General features: G+C 46.4%; 1 protein-coding gene across 1 annotated transcript in view; it reads left to right on the top strand.

Annotated features, from left to right (window-relative positions):
- GABBR2 (gamma-aminobutyric acid type B receptor subunit 2) overlaps positions 1 to 17,029 on the top strand; it is a 349,708-nt gene that overhangs the window by 288,845 nt on the left and 43,834 nt on the right. Inside the window, exon 13 of the mRNA XM_019454378.2 lies at positions 4,140 to 4,262. Within this exon, the coding sequence (XP_019309923.1) occupies positions 4,140 to 4,262 (123 nt within the window). The remainder of the gene's footprint in view (positions 1 to 4,139; positions 4,263 to 17,029) is intronic.

Genomic DNA, 17,029 nt, shown 5'->3' with positions numbered 1-17,029 from the left:
AAAAAAGACAAAGAAAGTTCACTACAGAGGCGCCTGGCTGGCTCAGTCTGTGGAGCATGAGCCTCTTAATCTTGGGGTTGTAAGTTCGAGCCCCACGATGGGTATAGAGAGTACTTAAAAAACCTTTCTTTTTAATTAAAAAAAAAAAAAAAAAGGAAGCTCGTTACCAATATAACTTGGTTCTGTTGCAGACAATGACATGGGCACATCACCTCAGATCTTCCTGTGGACTTAGCTTCGGCAAAATGCCGAGAGACGGTTTTTGGCAGCTTCACCAGGGAGTACCGGTTACCTGAGTGATATGCTGTGTACAACTCCAGGAGGCACCTTTCATTTTGTATTCCCCCTGGAATGGCATCCCTGGAACTAGGCAATGAGTTGGTCCTAGCAGAAGGCCAATTCGAATCAGTCAAAAGATCTGAAGTCTCTTGAAGAAATAAAGAAATGCTCTTTTCTGTAAACCAGGAGCCAGACAACTATTTCTGTAAAAAGCCAGATAGTAAATACGTTAGACTTTGCAGGCCACAGAGCTGCCGTCACAACCACTAAACTCTGATGGTGGAGAATGAAAGCAGCCCGAGGGAATGGCTGTGTTCCAATAAAACTTTATTTACAAAAACAAGCAGTGGGCCAGATCCACGGTTTGCTGACCCCTGCTCTAGACAACAATGGAAAGTGACATTTAATAAAAACAGCCAACCGCTGTTGAGCAGTTATAGTCAGACAGACTTTGGTAATCCAGTGCCGTTTGTGTGGTTACTGCTTCCATTTGGTAGATGAGGAACCTGGCTCAGAGGGGTTAAGAAACTTACCCAAGGCCACACAGTTAATTAGTAAGAGTCACACTCAGATCTGATTCCAGAACCTGTGCTCAGTCATTATTACTGTATGCCTTTGCACTCAGGGACAATGGAGCACTGGTAGCCTCCTAGCTTCAGAGAGAGAACTCAGTGTGATGGCATCAGTGTGCACACTGATGTGTGCACATAAAAGTGTTGCGCACGTTCAAGGTCACTGCCTCCTCGAAGGTAGACTGTGGGAAGAGTCGTAGACCTTTTGTCTCACAGACCCTGTGAGACATGCTAGCGCTTGCTGGTGGGGGAGTTTTGGGGAGGGAGAGCGGACTCGAGACTGAAGCCAGCCACTCCGCCTACCTGCTATTTATGGCACCAGCGTCCTCCTGACCATCACGGTGTCTCTGAATCAAGCCTCCTCCCTGCTTACCGGGACAACTGTCTCAGCTCCTAACTGGCCTCCTACTGCAGGCTCCCTGCCTCAGGTCTACCCCTCCGGGCTGCAGAGAGCTCCCCATGACTCTACTGCTTAATGATGCTTCAGCCTCCGGCAGCCCCCTGTCATGCAGGCTTTCCACCTCACTAGCCCCCTCTCTAGCCACCCCCACCCACCCCACTCACACAAAATCTCTCACAGAAAGATTAGGGTGTTTCAAACAAAAGAACCAGCACCTACAAAGGTGTGGAGGGCAAAAATCACAACTCTGCCAGAGACTAGGGTGTGGTTAAGCATTAACAAGTCCGTGTGTGGGAGGGGGGAATAGTTAGGCCACTCTCGGGAAAGGCTTTGAATGCCAAGCAAAGGAGTTTGGCTGGATTTATCCTTCCCACCCCGGTGAGGGGGGGGTGATAGAAGAATCCTGAAGCAGGGGCGATGTGATGCGCTCACTCCCCTGAACCAGCCCCTCAGCTCTCCCAGCTGCTTCTTCTGTCTGACATTCCCTTCTCCCCAGTGGCCCCCAGCAACTCCTCTGTGAAGCCACCTCCTCTCCTCCCGGTACCCTCTTGTAATCATCCCTGGCAAGTCTGTCTGTCCTCCTAACCCTGGAGGGCAGCACCAGGGTCTGTCCATCTCTGCATCTCCAGTGCCCAGCACAGGGCCTGGCCCTGCATGGGTGCTCAGGGCATATTTTCTTGGGCCATCATCCATCAACCAGTGCCTATTGAGCACTTTTCCTATGCCAGGCCTCAGACAGGCACTAAGAATACAGTGATGAGCAAAACCAAGTCATACAGAGTTCACAGTCTACAAGGGAGTAGGGATACAAATCAAATGATCCCATATACATAGGTGAAGTTGCAACTGTCGTAGGGGCTCTGAAGACGAGGAATGTGGCCATAAACTCCAGTGAAATGTCCCCCAGCCTTCTAGCAAGGACAGGGAGAAGAAGGTGCGTTCCCTGAAGGGTTTGGAGGCTGTCAGGTGGGGAGGGTGGGAACCTGCAGCAGGAGATGCCCCGGAGGGAGTAGAACCTGGGCCCTGGGCAGGAGACAGTGACCTTGAACTTACAGTGCCACTTCCTCCTGGCCTCTTTCTGAGAGCTCATTCAATCTTTCCCCAAACTTTCCCCAAGAAGGTCTGAGAGCCAGTGTCTGTATCAGACACCGGGGCACAGAGGGGAGACGAGCTGGTCCCTGCCCCCACTCGGACCGGAACACATCTGCAGTATACACCCTGTGCAGGGTGTGCCTGGGTTCACTGAGAAGCACCTCGGGCTCGGTGCTGAGAAGGGTGTGGCAGGAAGGTGGGAGAAGGACCTGCCAGGGTCCAGCACAGTGTGGGCACCTGCCTGCGGGCTCCAACAGCCCTGGGTGAGCGTTAAGTAGGGAGGCGCCTTCCAGCCTGTCCCCCACGTCCTCAGCTCCCTGGGCATGTCTTCCTTATGCCCCAATTTCTCAGGGCTAGCAGGGAGTTGCCTAGTTCCCCAGAGAGCAAGGGTTAAGCTGGATTTCTATAAACCATCAGTGGTTCACTGAATGCTTCCAGAAAATCTCAAAGAGGGGGGCTTTACCAGTGCCCAGTCCCCAGGTAAAGCGGTTTGGGTGGATTTGATCTCTTTGGCAGACACTCAGCAATACATTTCTGTTCTTTTACAATTCGGCAACAGAGAGACCTCTTGAGTTTCTATTTCTCCTTTTAAAATGGCTTTAATCATTAAAAGCCAGACCTGGTGATATTTCTTAAGCTTCTGCCTCAGTTTTGTTTGTTTTTCTATAGCCTCTTCCCGAATGATTTCATCACATGAGCTTTGGGGGGAGGAGGCACATAAAGGTGCAATGAGTGAAATACAGGTTGTCTTTGGTGCTGGCCGCATTTGTCCCCAGGGCCAGTCCCCGTCAAACAGACATAAAGTGGGGTGGGAATTTCGCAGTGTAATAAAGATATCCCAGGCTGCAAAGAGGGATGGAAATTATATTTCTTCTTTTTATATTCCTTCATCGCAATTCAATCTATCAAACTTTTAAGTGTCTACTGCTTGCCAGGCCCTGCTCGGTACCAAGGATGCACAAAAAATAAAATTGGCTTCCCTTCTGTTAGGGTCTCCCCAGTTTACTGAGGAGGACAATATAGCATCTGGTCACTATAGCATCTGGTTTGTGCTATAAGTGTTTGAGGGTGTGGACTGTAGAGAAAGGAGGAGCTTGGTTTAAATATGGACTTCACCTCTTACTAACCATATTACACTGAGCGAGTTACCTAGCCCCTCACAAACCTTGGTTTCTTCATCCATAAAATGGGAATAATAATAGTATGTGCCTTTGTAAGAGATCATGTATGTAACCCATTAATCAACCTAGAGGCAGGCACAGAGTAAGTATTCATTAAATATTAGCTATTCTTCTCCTTGGTGTTACTATTGTTACTTCTGATAAGTATGTGAACAAAGTGCTATGGGAGTGATTAATTCTGCTGTGGGAGTTACAGGGGACTTCACAGAGGAGGTGACAATGGACCTGGGTCTTTAGGGATTATTAGGAATTTGCCAGACAGAAAGAATAGGATGTTTCAGATAATAGAACTGGCACCTACAAAGGCCTGGGGGTGGGAGTTGGGGGGGGGGGGGGGAAAGGGAAAGCGGTGAAAATCACAGCAGGTCCAGAAACTAGGTGTCATCAAACTAAGTGCACATGTGTGTTCTGGGGAGTGGTCGGACCAAGCTCATGAAAGGCCTTGAATGCCAAGCAAAGGAGTTTGGCTAGATTTATCCTGCAGGTGATGGAGAGTCCTGAGAGATTCTAAAACTGAGGGTGACACGATGCTGTCACTCCCCTGAGGCAGCGCCTCAGCTGCTATTCGGGAACCTCCCTCACGTCTGCTCCCTTCTGCCCCTGCCCTGCCTGCAGATCATCAAGGACCAGAAACTGCTGGTGATTGTCGGGGGCATGCTGCTGATCGACCTGTGCATCCTGATTTGCTGGCAGGCTGTCGATCCCTTGAGGAGGACTGTGGAGAGGTACAGCATGGAGGTAAGCGCCGGCCCCAGCCAGAAGGAGGCTGGAAGGCTCGCGAGCTCCCACAAGCGCTGGGACAGGGAGGCGGCACAGCTCCCTGGCTGCCCAAAGTGCACTGCTTAACAAGAACTCAAGGTAGTTATGGGGGAATCTTCACAGCTGCACAAGGGCCCACGTTCCCTGTCAGAAACTCCTCATTTAGTTCTGTTTCCTTCCATCTGAGACCTATTTCAGAAAGGCCAAATAGAAAGTCTTCACTCCCGTGGAAAAAAAAAAAAAAACAACAGTGAAAGAATTGTCTAGTGATATTAATACATGCAGAAATAAGAAATGTTGGGCCCTTTAAATGAGTATATTCTCTGCACATTGCAGAAGCCCCCATTTGCATGATCCGTTGGTCCAGAAATGAGACTGCGTTCCAACCTCCCTTATAGGAAGTTCCCTAAGGAGTGCCACTAGGGAGTAAACATCCTGATAGCTCCTTCTAGTTACCATATGATTTTCCAGGTGGTAAGTGCTGTTAACGTAAAGAACCTTACATAAAAGTACTGTTAAGTGTGTAGTGTAATTGTCTTGCGTTCGGCCTTGCCCTTTACTCACACTGGTCTTCCCAGGGTGCTCCAAATTAGGGAAGTTCAAGACCCTTTGGAAGTGGTGGTTTTGTTGTCTTGCTGTTAGAGCAGTTAAACTTGCCTTGGTGGGAGAGAGCTGGGCTCGAATGGCTTGAACGCTGTGCCGTGCATGGTGATCTGCATACAATGTAGCAAATTCTGTTGAGAGACCTGGAGTTTGCATCGTTAGAGAAATCTTTTTGCGGAATGTAGTGCGGATTCTTAAACTAACATGGCAATAGTCGTTTTATGCATTGGGGACAGAGGTTTTTACCCTTCTGGACAAGAAGGTTTTCTAGCACATAAGACGCCCAGCTTCATTTGTAGGGGAATACATAGAGGGTTTACTCGGCGCAGGGAGAAGTCACAAAGCTGGAGCCGTGTTAGAGGATGCTATTCTGTGCCAGCGGGGTTGCAGGAGAGAGCTTTAGGGCTGGGCCTGCATCTCCCGGCCTTCCAGCCTCACTTTGGAAGGAAGCAGGACTCCAGAGAGGCACAGCCAGGACTGCCAAGGAGGATAACCTGGACGCGGACCGTACCCACAGCCAAAAGGGCAGGAGGTCAGAGGCAGACAGACTGTTTCCAGAGGGGAGGTGGCACCTGGTCACCACTCATGGTGCACAGTTGGCAAAGTTCACCCCGGGGACTTCCTCATCCACTGCCAGGACAGGACCTGGAAATCCAGATGGGATGTCAACAGGAGGAAGAACCATCATGGCTAAGCGGGCCTCGCGGCTGGGGAGAACCGGGTTGGGTGCTAAACACAAGCCCTAATGCCAATAATGGCAACAGCAATGATGGTGATGGCTAGTTCTGCATGTTAACTCACTAGATCCTCCCAATAATTATAGAACAGGTGATATCCTCAACCGCATTTTAATGATGAGGAAACAGAAACCCAGAGAGATTTCATTTACGCAGGTTACCTAGCAGGTTAGTGGCAACACCACGAACTACCCTCTCATGCATACCCTACCCTGCCTTTCAACACACAGATGGCACTCTGTGGGGTTTAGGGGCTCTCGTAGACCTTTGGCCATCAGCACAGGTCTGTGAAGTGGGCAGGGCAAGGGAGCGTTTTCAGGTCGTGCAGATGAGGGCTCAGATTAGAGCGCAGTCCAGAAAAGTGGGGGGGTGGCGGGCGGGGGGTGGGGAGGGGGGCTGGGGCAGGATGTCAGGGAGGGAGAAAGCAAGTCAGGCAGAGCCAGCCGGACGACCTGGATCTGGGCGGGTGGACAGAGGCCAGACCCTGCTGGCTTGAAGCCTAGCCGTGGGTGGCTGGGGAGGCGGGGCATTGCTACCTCCACTGGAGGTTAAAGTGGAGGCCAGGTACGCACTAGGGGTCCCCCAGGCTCTGGCGGTGGCAGGGAGAGGCCGCAGGGCTGGCGTCAGCCTGAGTCAGCAGACTCCGGAAATAGATCCGGGAAGCCTTTTCCCCCTGGACCCTTTAAAGGAGATCAACCTTGTGCAGTCCGATCCGTGTTAAGTGACAGTTTGCTATCACTGACCTTACCTTTCTTCCTTCCTTTCTGAAACAAGTACTGAGGCTCTCAATGGCTCTGTGCGGAGAATTGCGGTCCATTTGCGACCTTTCAGGGCATTGGGTCTCAAAGGCAGGAGCTGTGGGGTGCCATGGAAAAGCCTCACTGTGTAGATGAGGAGACTGAGTCTGGGGATGGGATGTTCCTGCCCAGGGGCATCCAGAGTTTCCAAGGTGGAGCCTGGAGGAGAGCCAGCTCCCTGGCTCTCTGCCCAGAAATTCCGTCTCTGTGTTTCCCTCCAGGTATCTGCTGAGATTTCTCTCTGAACCTTTTCTGGCCTGCTCCTCTTTTTCTCCTCTTATTTTAGGGTTGCCCTGTCATTCTGTTGCCATGGTAGCAGAACCCTTTGATTTGTCGACCCACAGCCCTGTAGGCTTATTGTCGGTTTTCAGCACCAAGCAGTCGGTTGATTTCTCTCAGACCCTCCTCTGTCGGACACAACGTGGTGGTTGAACAGTGTGCCTGGGGGATGAGGTGTTCTAAATTCTCCTTCAAGGGGCTGTTTTTCCCAGGACCCCCCCAGTGAGAGAGAAAGTCTGCTTGGGGGAGAAGTGATCAAAGATCTTTGTCGTCTGTCCCCACCTCCCCTCATCTCTCTTGGATGACTTCGGTTGTTCTGAACACTCTGAACACCTCAGGATTTCAGTCATAGGCCTTGCTCTGTGTTACACTTTCAAGCCTTTGCCCGTGCTGTCCTGCTTCCAGAACCTTCTCTGATAAGTAAATGAACTTCAGTTCCAGGCCCCTGTGTTATCTCTACAGAGATGTGTCCCTGAGATTCCTGGGTCTACCAGATTTAAGCTCCTGCTCCTCCCCCACTCCTGTTCCTAGCTTCCTGACATTTCCCCTGTCGGGACACTTAGTGTGCTGTTTGTCTCTGCTGAGTGCATCCCTGCCCCTACCGCTGCTGGACCGCCAGCTTCTCCAGGACAGAGCCAGGTCAGACACACACACACACACACACACACACACACACTGCCCAACCAGTACCTCTGCACACAGAGGTAAGCACGCACGGTAGCCGTGGCCCTTGATCTCATGGCCTCCCCACAGGCTAGTTGATGGGCAGACAGCAAACACGGAAAGAAGCACGATCACTTTAGATCACATAGCATATTTAGATTCTGATAGCAGTTAGAAGTAAATTAGCAGGATGAAGAGTTGGCAAATAATGGGAAGAACCCCACGGGGGAGATTCTCCCAGTGAGAGCATGTGCAAGTGTCCGGAGAATGAAAATCTGATTCTGGAGTCCTACTGGAGACGTCCCAGCTCCACACCCTTATTCATTTCCATGCAATAAATATTTATATGGCACTTGTTACGTGCCAGATCGTATTCTAAGCATAGAATGTATGATATATCTATCATTTTAAAAATTTGGATACTTAATAGACTTTGTTGCTTAGAGCAGTTTTTGGTTTACAGAAAAAGAAATGAACGAAGTATAGGGAGTTCCCGCATACACCCCACAGTTTCTTCTATTAACATCTTGCATTGTGTGATATATTTGTTAACAACTGATGAATCAATATCGATTCATTATTATTTACTAAAGTCCATAATTTATCATTAGGTGTGGTTCACTCTTTGTGTTGCACATTCTATAGGTTTTGCCGAATGTAAAAGTCATGTGTCCACCATTACAGCGTCATACAGGACAGTGTCACTGTCCTAAATATCCTCAACACTTTACCAACCGCTGGTAACCACTGATCTCTTTATTGTCATGATAGTTTTGCCTTTTCCAGAATGTCATATAGTTGGAATCAAGATAGGTGGCCTTTTCAGACTTTAAGTTTCCTCCATGTCTTTTCACAACTTGGTAGCACATCTCCTTTTATCACTGAATAATATGCCATTGTATGGATATACCACGGTTTGTTTATCTATTTGCCCATCAAAGGACACCTTGGTTGCTTCCAAGTTTTGGCAATTATGCATAAAGCTGCTGTAAGCATTTTTGTGTAGGGTTTTGTGTGGACATAAGTTTTCAACCCATTTGGGTAAATACCTAGAAGCATGATCACTGGGTCATATGCTAAGTCTATGTTTAGCTTTGTAAGAAACTACCAAACTGTCTTGCAAGGTGTCTGTACCATTTTCCATTCCCATCAGCAGTGAATGAGAATTTCTGTTGCTGTACATCCTGACCAGCATTTGGTGTTGTCAGTGTTTTGGATTTTAGCTGTTCAAATAGGTATGAAGTGATATCGCATTGCTGTTTTAATTTGCAATTTTTTAATGACCTGTGATGTAGAGCATCTTTTCACGTACTTATCTGCCATCTTTGTATCTTCTTTAGTGAGTTGTCTGTTTAGATCTTTTACTCACTTTTTAATTAGATTGTCTTCTTATTGTTGAGTTTTATTTTTTTTTCAATATATGAAGTTTATTGTCAAATTGGTTTCCATACAACACCCAGTGCTCATCCCAAAAGGTGCCCTCCTCAATACCCATCCCCCACCCTCCCCTCCCTCCCACCCCCCATCAACCCGCAGTTTGTTCTCAGTTTTTAAGAGTCTCTTATGCTTTGGCTCTCTTCCACTCTAACCTCTTTTTTTTTTTATTGTTGAGTTTTAAAATTTCTTTGTATATTTTGGATGCAAGCCCTTTATCAGATTTGTTTTGCGAATCTTTTCTCTCAGTCTCTATCTTGTTTTTCATTCTCTTAATATTGTCTTTTGCAAAACAGAAATTTTTTACTTTAATAAAGTCCAGCCTATCCTTTTTTTTTTTTATTTCATTGATCAAGTTTTTAGTGCCATATTTAAAAACTCGTTGCCAACCCCAAGGTCACCTAGATTTTCTCCTGTTATCTTTCAGAAGTTTTATAGCTCTGCATTTTTCATTCAGGTCTACGGTCCATTTTGAGTTAATTTTTGGGAAAAAATACAAGGTCATTTTCTAGATTCATTTTTATGCATGTGAATGTCTTGTCGTTCCAGCACCATTTATCAAAAATACTATCCTTTCTCTATTGCCTTTGTGTCTTTGTCACAGATCAGTTGACTATATTTGTAAGGGTCTATTTCTGGACTCTCTATTCTATTCCATTCATCTATTTGTCTCTTCTTTTGCCAATACCACATTGTTTTGATTACTATAGTTTTATAGTAAGTCTGGAAGTCAAATAGTGCCTGCTCTCCAACTTTATTCTTCTTCAATATGGTATTGGCTATTCTTGGTCTTTTGCTTCTCCATGTAAACTTTAGAATCAGTTTGCTAATACCCACAAAGTAACTTACTGGGATTTTGTTTGGGATTGTGTTGAATCTATAGATCAAGTTGAGAAGAACTGATATCTTACAATATTGAGTCTTCCTATCCATGAACATGGAATGTCTCTCCCATTTATTTAGCTCTTCTCTCATTTGTCAGAGCTTTGTAGATTTCCTCACATAGATCTTATACATATTTTGCTAGATTTATACCTAAGTATTTTATTTTGCTTTTGGTGAAAATGCAAATGGTATTATGTTTTTAATTTCAAATTCCAGTTGCTCATTTCTGGCATATAGGAAAGAAATTGGCTTTTGTATACTAACCTATATCCTACAGCCTTGCTATATAATTGCTTATTATTCCAGGAGGTTTTTTTGTTGACTCTTTGGAACTTTCAACATAGATAATCATGTCAACTGCAAACAGACAATTTTATTTCTTTCTTCCCAATCTGTATACCTTTTATTTTCTTTTTTGTCTACTATTTGTATTAGCTAGGGCTCCAAGTTGCAATGTTGAATAGGAATGGTGAGAAGGGAGGATTCCAACTTTATTCCCGATCTTAGAGGGAAAACATCTAGTTTCTCACCATATTAATTATTAGTGTATTATTTTTTTCTTAAAGTGTGTGTGTGTGTGTGTGTGTGTGTGTGTGTGAGAGAGAGAGAGAGAGAGAGAGAGAGAGGGAGAGGGAGAGGGAGAGTTCTGCTGGCTAAAGTCAAGGGTGCCTTTGGGGAGGTGACAGGAAAGACAAATGAAGACGTGGGCAGAGCTGGTCGTTAGGGACATTACGTGCTAAACAGAGGAGGTTAAACTTCAAAATTAAAGACATTTAATCAGGGGAGTGACATGATCAGATTTGCCCTGGCTGCAGAGTGAGAACAGATGGAGGGGCGAGGCTGGAGGCCCAGAGATGGCTCAGAGATGGGTTTTGCTATAATCCAGGCAGGAACTGATGGTGACCTAGACCAGGACAGTTGCAGCGGGAACAGGGAGAAGCAGGTGGCTTTGAGAGAGATTAAGGAAGCAGATGTGATGAGACTTGGTGATTGATTGACTCTAAGGGATGGGGCAGGGAGACAGCAAGGGCAATGCCCAGATCTCTGGGTGGTGGATGGCAGACCTCTTCACTGAGGCAGGGTGCAGAATAAGGAGCAGGTTTGGGAGGGAATGTGAGGAGCTCACTTCTGGGCAGAGTGGCTCATATTGGATACAGGGTCCTAGAGCATGAGGGAGTAGTTTGTCCTATAGATAGAGATTGGAGGAGGGGGGCTGTGGGCATGAGTGCTGTCACCCGGGGAGTGGGTGCAGTGACGAGTGAAGATGTCCTGACTGGAGCCCGAGGAACCACAAAGCAGTGATGAGGACAGAAGAAGCCTGGGAAGGGAATTTTGAAGCAGTGGTCAGGAAGGAAGGGAGTAGCCAAGAGAGAGAGCTGTCCACAAGCTGGGCCATGGGAGAGAGAGCTGCCCATGCACAGGGGGCATTCGAAGGTGGGAGAGCTCCCTGAGACAAACACCACAGACCAAGGCGAGGGCTGACAGGTCCACCCCGACTTGGCCACAGGCTTGTATCTCCCCCATATCATCTCATCCCTCTCTTCCTCTGCTTTACAGAGTCTGACGGGAAGATGGGCCGTTTCTGCATTTCAGATATAGCAGGTGTGGGCAAATCTGCCAAGCAGGCTAAACGGGGGTTTTTAACTGTGATTTGTATTCTTGAGAAAAAAGGGAAAGCACTTGTGTTTTGATACTACTCTACCAGTGGTGATGGTGAATAGGTGTTACATACACAGGTCTGGAGTTCGGGGAGACATGTAAGACATGTAAGGGAGATGGGAACTTGGATGTGGTCAACACACCGATGGCATTGAAAACCTTGCATGAGAGCCCTGCAGGGGGAGGGAAACAAGCACAGACCCTCAATCACTCCAGTGTTTGAGTATCTAGTGATACTCCCATATCAGGAAGGTAGGAAAGAAACACAAAGGACCTAGAAGGAGAAGCCACCAAGATAGGAAGGAACCCAGATGAGTCTGGTGTCTAGGAAACCAAATGAAGAAAGTGTTTCAAGGGGGAAGTTTTGACCACGTGTGTCAAATGCTGCTTTTAGATCAAGTAAGATGAAAACCAAGAATCGACACTGGGTATGTGTGTTCATACACACACACCCATATGGCATTTTTTTTTTCTTTTAAGGAAAATAATTTGAGATAATTTCCCCTGGAAGTAAAAGCAGTGTATACTCATGGTGTGAAGATAGCCTGTGAATCTAGGTGGAAGGGTTGTTTGGGTTTTTTTCCCAAGCCTTCCTTTTACACCAGACCACCACCTCCACCTCCACTCTGAAATGGTTTTGAATGAAGAGAAAATGATGGACAGCACGAAAAGTCACTGAATGTTGAACACCCCTCAGAGCCACAGGGCAACATCTTTAGACCACCTGCCCTCCCTGAAGACATTCCCCCATCTGCTCCCAGGCAGGTGGCAATAAGAGATGGAATCATGTGCAATACAGGCACCCATGGGAGCCATGTGTGTGGCGTTTATTTATGGAAATGGTGAAAGGCTGTCTCCATAGGCTGCAAGCATTCTGCATCAAGAATTCCCAGCACTCCGGGTTCTGTGGCTTTCTGGCCATTCAAGCAGTCATCACGTTAAGGGCAGTCTGGAATAGAGGGGTATTTCAAACTTCCCTCCACATTCCATGCTTTTACCGTCCTTTATGAGGAAGCAAACCAGGGCTTTCAAAGTCATAGACTACACTTGGCTTTGAAACTGGTGGCTTATTCCTGTATGTTTCTATGGAAACAGATATTGGAAGAGGCGAATACATAGAGTTTTAAATAATTTTCACTCTTATCTTCTACCTCCCTCTACAGTTGCTCTGCAGAAAAATCCAATCACAAAGCAGATACTTTCTGGAAACATCTGGTATCCTCACAAAGCTTGTCCAAGCTCCATCTCACACTATTCATTTTGAAATAAAGAGGTATCAGAATGGCCAGGGTGAGGGTAGTGCTAAGGATCAGGGTCCACTCTTCTCTGTGGGCTGTTCACAGGTGGCCCAAAACTTTGATGCAAAGGGTCACATTCCAAGCAATGGGTCATCACTGCCAGCCCTGGACAGTGGGACAGGTCTTTATCATCCCAAGTCATCTATGGGGTCGTGGATGGCTGGGCTGGGGCCCCAGCAGGTGCAGACCAACTCCCAGGCAGGGTGGCAGGACCCCACAAGGACCTCTGGTGGAGTCTGCTAGGGCACCAGCTCCTCCCCGCGGGTGGCTACATCATCTGAGCTTCTGGCCAGTTCACTCTCCTGGTTAAAATCCTCCCCATTGGCGAGAGGATGAAGCTCACACTCCTTAGCAGGCCCAGAGGACCTCGACATTCTGGCTTTATTTGCCTCCCCATCTCTGAGCCCCTCCTCACTCCTTGTGCTCAGCTACCCGGAGTGAGTTGTGTTCTTCCAAAATACCACTTTCTCTCTTCCTCCACGCCTTTGTGCGTGCTGTCCCCTCTACCCAGTACAGCCTCCCCACCACCTCAAGGTGCCATCTTCATGCAAAAAGTTCCTATTTGTCCTTCAAGAAGCAGCTCTGAAGCATCTTCTCCAGGAGCCTTTGGAACACGCATATCTGCCTAAGCTCCTTACCCTGTTTGCCCCTCATTCCAGTCACAACACCGGTAATTGACTGTCTGTGCACTTGGACCCCTAGTCCGTGACCTCCTTGGAGGGCAAGGCCATCTGTGTGTCCCCAGTACCCACTCACTGGCAGGGCCTGGCTCAGAGTAAGTGCTCGGTAAATATTTATTGAATAAATTGTTTCCTCCACCTGGAACTCTCTCCCCATGCCTCCATATGTCCAAATTCAACCCATCTGTCTGGGCCCATTAAGCCGGCTTCTCCAAGAAATGTCTTCGCCGAGTTGCAATTTAATTTAATATTACACCCTCGCCTTTTATCAAGGGCCCACTTATGGGGCTAAAGCTGCCAATTGAAGAATGATTCAGCATCTTCTATAAAGGACTGTTGTTCAGTTTGTGACTTAGTGCCCCTAAGATGAAGATCCACAGGATAGATCCTCTTGGAATTTAGCTTCAGGAAATGGATTGTGCTCTCCCCATGAACTTGTATCTACTTCCTTCCTTCGATCAGGCAATCGTAACTGAATAAGCCACTCTTTCTTTTTAACCTTGGCTGCCAGAAAGTAGGAACCGAATTCAACACTCTCGTTGCAGTAACCATCTTATCTCAAGTTCCTGGAGGATTATCTTGCTTTCTGATCATTTGTCTTTATTTTTAACAGTCCTCTTGTGTTTGGGCTTTTATTGTGTGCTGCCTCAGGCCCTCCAGGAGAGGAGGCAAGGTGTAAATTCCAGATTAAGTTATTAAAATGAGAATGCAGGGCAAGATTTAATAGGAATAATATGCCAGAGAGACATTTAGGGATGTCCACAGATACTCGCCTTCTGGCGTGGGTCCGGGCTCAGCACCAGCTGCAGTCAGCATCGTGGGCCCCATGTGTGGACAGACGGGCTCTGCTGGCCACAGCCACATTTCTGGAACATCTTGTATCATCAGAAGGCATCTTAGATATGTGAGAGATTACAGTTTATTTCATCTTCCTTGTTGGATTCCCTTGTGCTTTCAGGAGGCACTCCGGCTCCGAAGGTCCCTCAGGACACAAAACAAAACACTCAGAGCCACAACACGAGGGCACAGCCCTGAGGTTAGAAATTCTCTGGTCCCTACCTGTCCAGGTGCTCTCCAGGGGATGATCTATTTACTAGAAATTCTCAAGTGCCTGGAACAGAATGGCTGGAAAATTGTCTGTAATCCTGGCATCTTCTGACCACTGTGTACCTTGGTAAAACCATTCTGGAAAAAATAAGCCTTAAATTTGGGTGATCTTTCCCCACCCCACACATCCATGTCAGCAGAAACATAAGCCATTGCACCCACAGAGACCTTCCCTCTTTTTAGTGGAGAAAATTCCAAATAACCTACTCTTTGTAAATTGTGTGTCATTGGGGTGCTTCTTCAATGGTTATGGGGTGCCCCTGTGTCTGCCATACTCAGGCTCCCTCAAGGACTGCACAGGCTGGTAGGCAAGATTAGATAGACACACACACACACACACACACACACACACACACACACAGATACACACAGAATGGATTGTCACCAACTACATCCTCTCTATGACACATGCCTCCAGATTCTTGGTTTAAAGCTTAAGTTACAGGGGTGCCTGGGTGGCTCAGAAGGTTGAGCGTCCAACTTCGGCTCAGGTCATGATCTCACAGTTTGTGAGTTCGAGCCCGCGTTGGGCAAAAAAAAATTTTTTAAGTTTAAGTTACAGTGCTGAGATAGTGGGCTTACTTTTCTAAAGTATGAGACAGGATTGAGTTTGGATTTAATGCCTTTCAGAGAGTGAAGAAGTAAAAGAGAACATGTATTAGTCAGGGTGTGCTAGGTTTTGCTGTAGTAGCAAATAAATAAATAAATAAATTACCCAAGACTACGATAATAAAGGTTCTTTACTCATCAGAGTACCTGTCCATCAGGAGTCAACGGCAGCTTCCCCCATAGTGTCCTAACTTCAGGACACAGCTGGTGGGGCATCTTCTGGGACACTTTGTGCCACAAAGGGAAAGAGTACATGGTGAAGCATGCACTGATTTTTAAAGCTTCCACTCCAAAGCGTCACATGTCACTTCCACAGATATTCTACTGGCCAGAACATGTTAACAGTCCCCACCTGAGTTCAGTGGGGCAGGAAAAAGCAGTCCTAATGTGTGGACTCTCCAAAAGGAGAGAGACAACCAGGTTTTGATATACAGGGTTCTCTGTATATAGTGCATTGACTATATACTATGGTATATTCTGTATGAATGAGTTTGGCACATTCCATCCAAATTCTTATCGCTGTCACAAATACTGCCCCATCCACTAGAATGTGAGCTCTGTGAGGACGTGGGTGGGGAGGGAGGGTTGTCTTTTATTCACTGCTATATCCCCAGCACCCGGAAAAGTACACCGCACATAGTACACACTCAATAAATAATATTAACTGAATAATTGAACCCTTAGAGCGATCATATTAGGAGATCAGTGGGATATTGTCTGAGACGTTTTGTAATAATCCTACAGACTGTACTGCCAAATCCTTTGCTAATCCACCACTCTACTCCACTGCTACCACTAAGGTCCAAAGCACCATCACGCTCATTATCTGGCATCCCAGAAGAGGACGCTACGAGGCAGAGCTACAGTTGACACAGTGAACAAGAGGTGTGATTAAGGAAAGCACCGTTACTGCTGAAGCCACTGAGTTGTTGTTATCACAAATTTCTAAGCAGGCGTCGTACTCCTACTCATTGCCATTTCCAAGCCATTCTCCACACAGCAGAGAGATTCATTTTTGATGGAGTAGTTTTTTGAGGTACAATTCAGATGCCATAAAATTCAGCTTTCAAATGTATGCTGTGGTGGGTTTTTAATACATTCATAAGATTGTGCAAACATCCCTACTATCTAATTCCAGAAGTATTTCATCATCCCCAAATAAACAGTCTTTCTTTTTATCCATCACCCCAGATTTCCCCTTCTCTCCAGCCCCTGGCAACAAATGATCTACTTTATATTTCATGAATTTGCCTACTCTGGACATTTCATGTCAATGGGATCATACAGCATGTGGCCTTTTGTTTCTGTATTCTTTCACTGAGCATAATGTTTTTAAGGTAGCCTGTGTCAGTATTTCATTCCTTTTCTGGCTGAATAATATTCCTTATATGGATATACCACATTTTGCTTGCCCATTCACCAGTTAATCGATATTTGGGTTCTTCTCACCTTTTGGCTATTATGAATAATGTTGCTGTGAGCATTCGTGTCTAAATATTTGTGTGAATATATGTTTTCAATTCTCTTGGGTACACACACACACACACACACACACACACACACACGTAGAATTGCTAGGTCATATGGTAACTCTAACATTTTTAGGAACACAGCAGCTGCACCATTTTACATTCCCACCAGGAGTGTATGAGGGTTTCAATGTCTCCACGTTGTCACCAAAAAATGTACTTATCTGTCGTTTTGGTTGCAGTCATCCTTTTGGGTGTGAAGTGGTATCTCATTGTGGTTTTGATGAGAATTATTATCAAATAACTAATGATGGTGGGCATCTTTTCCAGTGCATGTTGCCCATATGTATATCTTCTCTGGAAAAGTATCTATTCAAGTCCTTTGCCCATTTTTGATTATTTGTCTTTTTGGTGTTGATTTGTGAGAGCTCTTTACGTATTCTGGATACTACTAGATCCTTACCAGATATATGATTTGTGACTATTTTCTCCCATTCTGTGGGCCATCATTTCACTTTCTCAGTAG

This window comes from Panthera pardus, unplaced genomic scaffold, assembly GCF_024362965.1.
Source record: "Panthera pardus isolate Hobbes unplaced genomic scaffold, ASM2436296v1 HiC_scaffold_20, whole genome shotgun sequence".
NCBI classification, from domain to species: Eukaryota; Metazoa; Chordata; class Mammalia; order Carnivora; family Felidae; genus Panthera; species Panthera pardus.
This window is presented reverse-complemented; position numbering and strand designations above follow the sequence as displayed.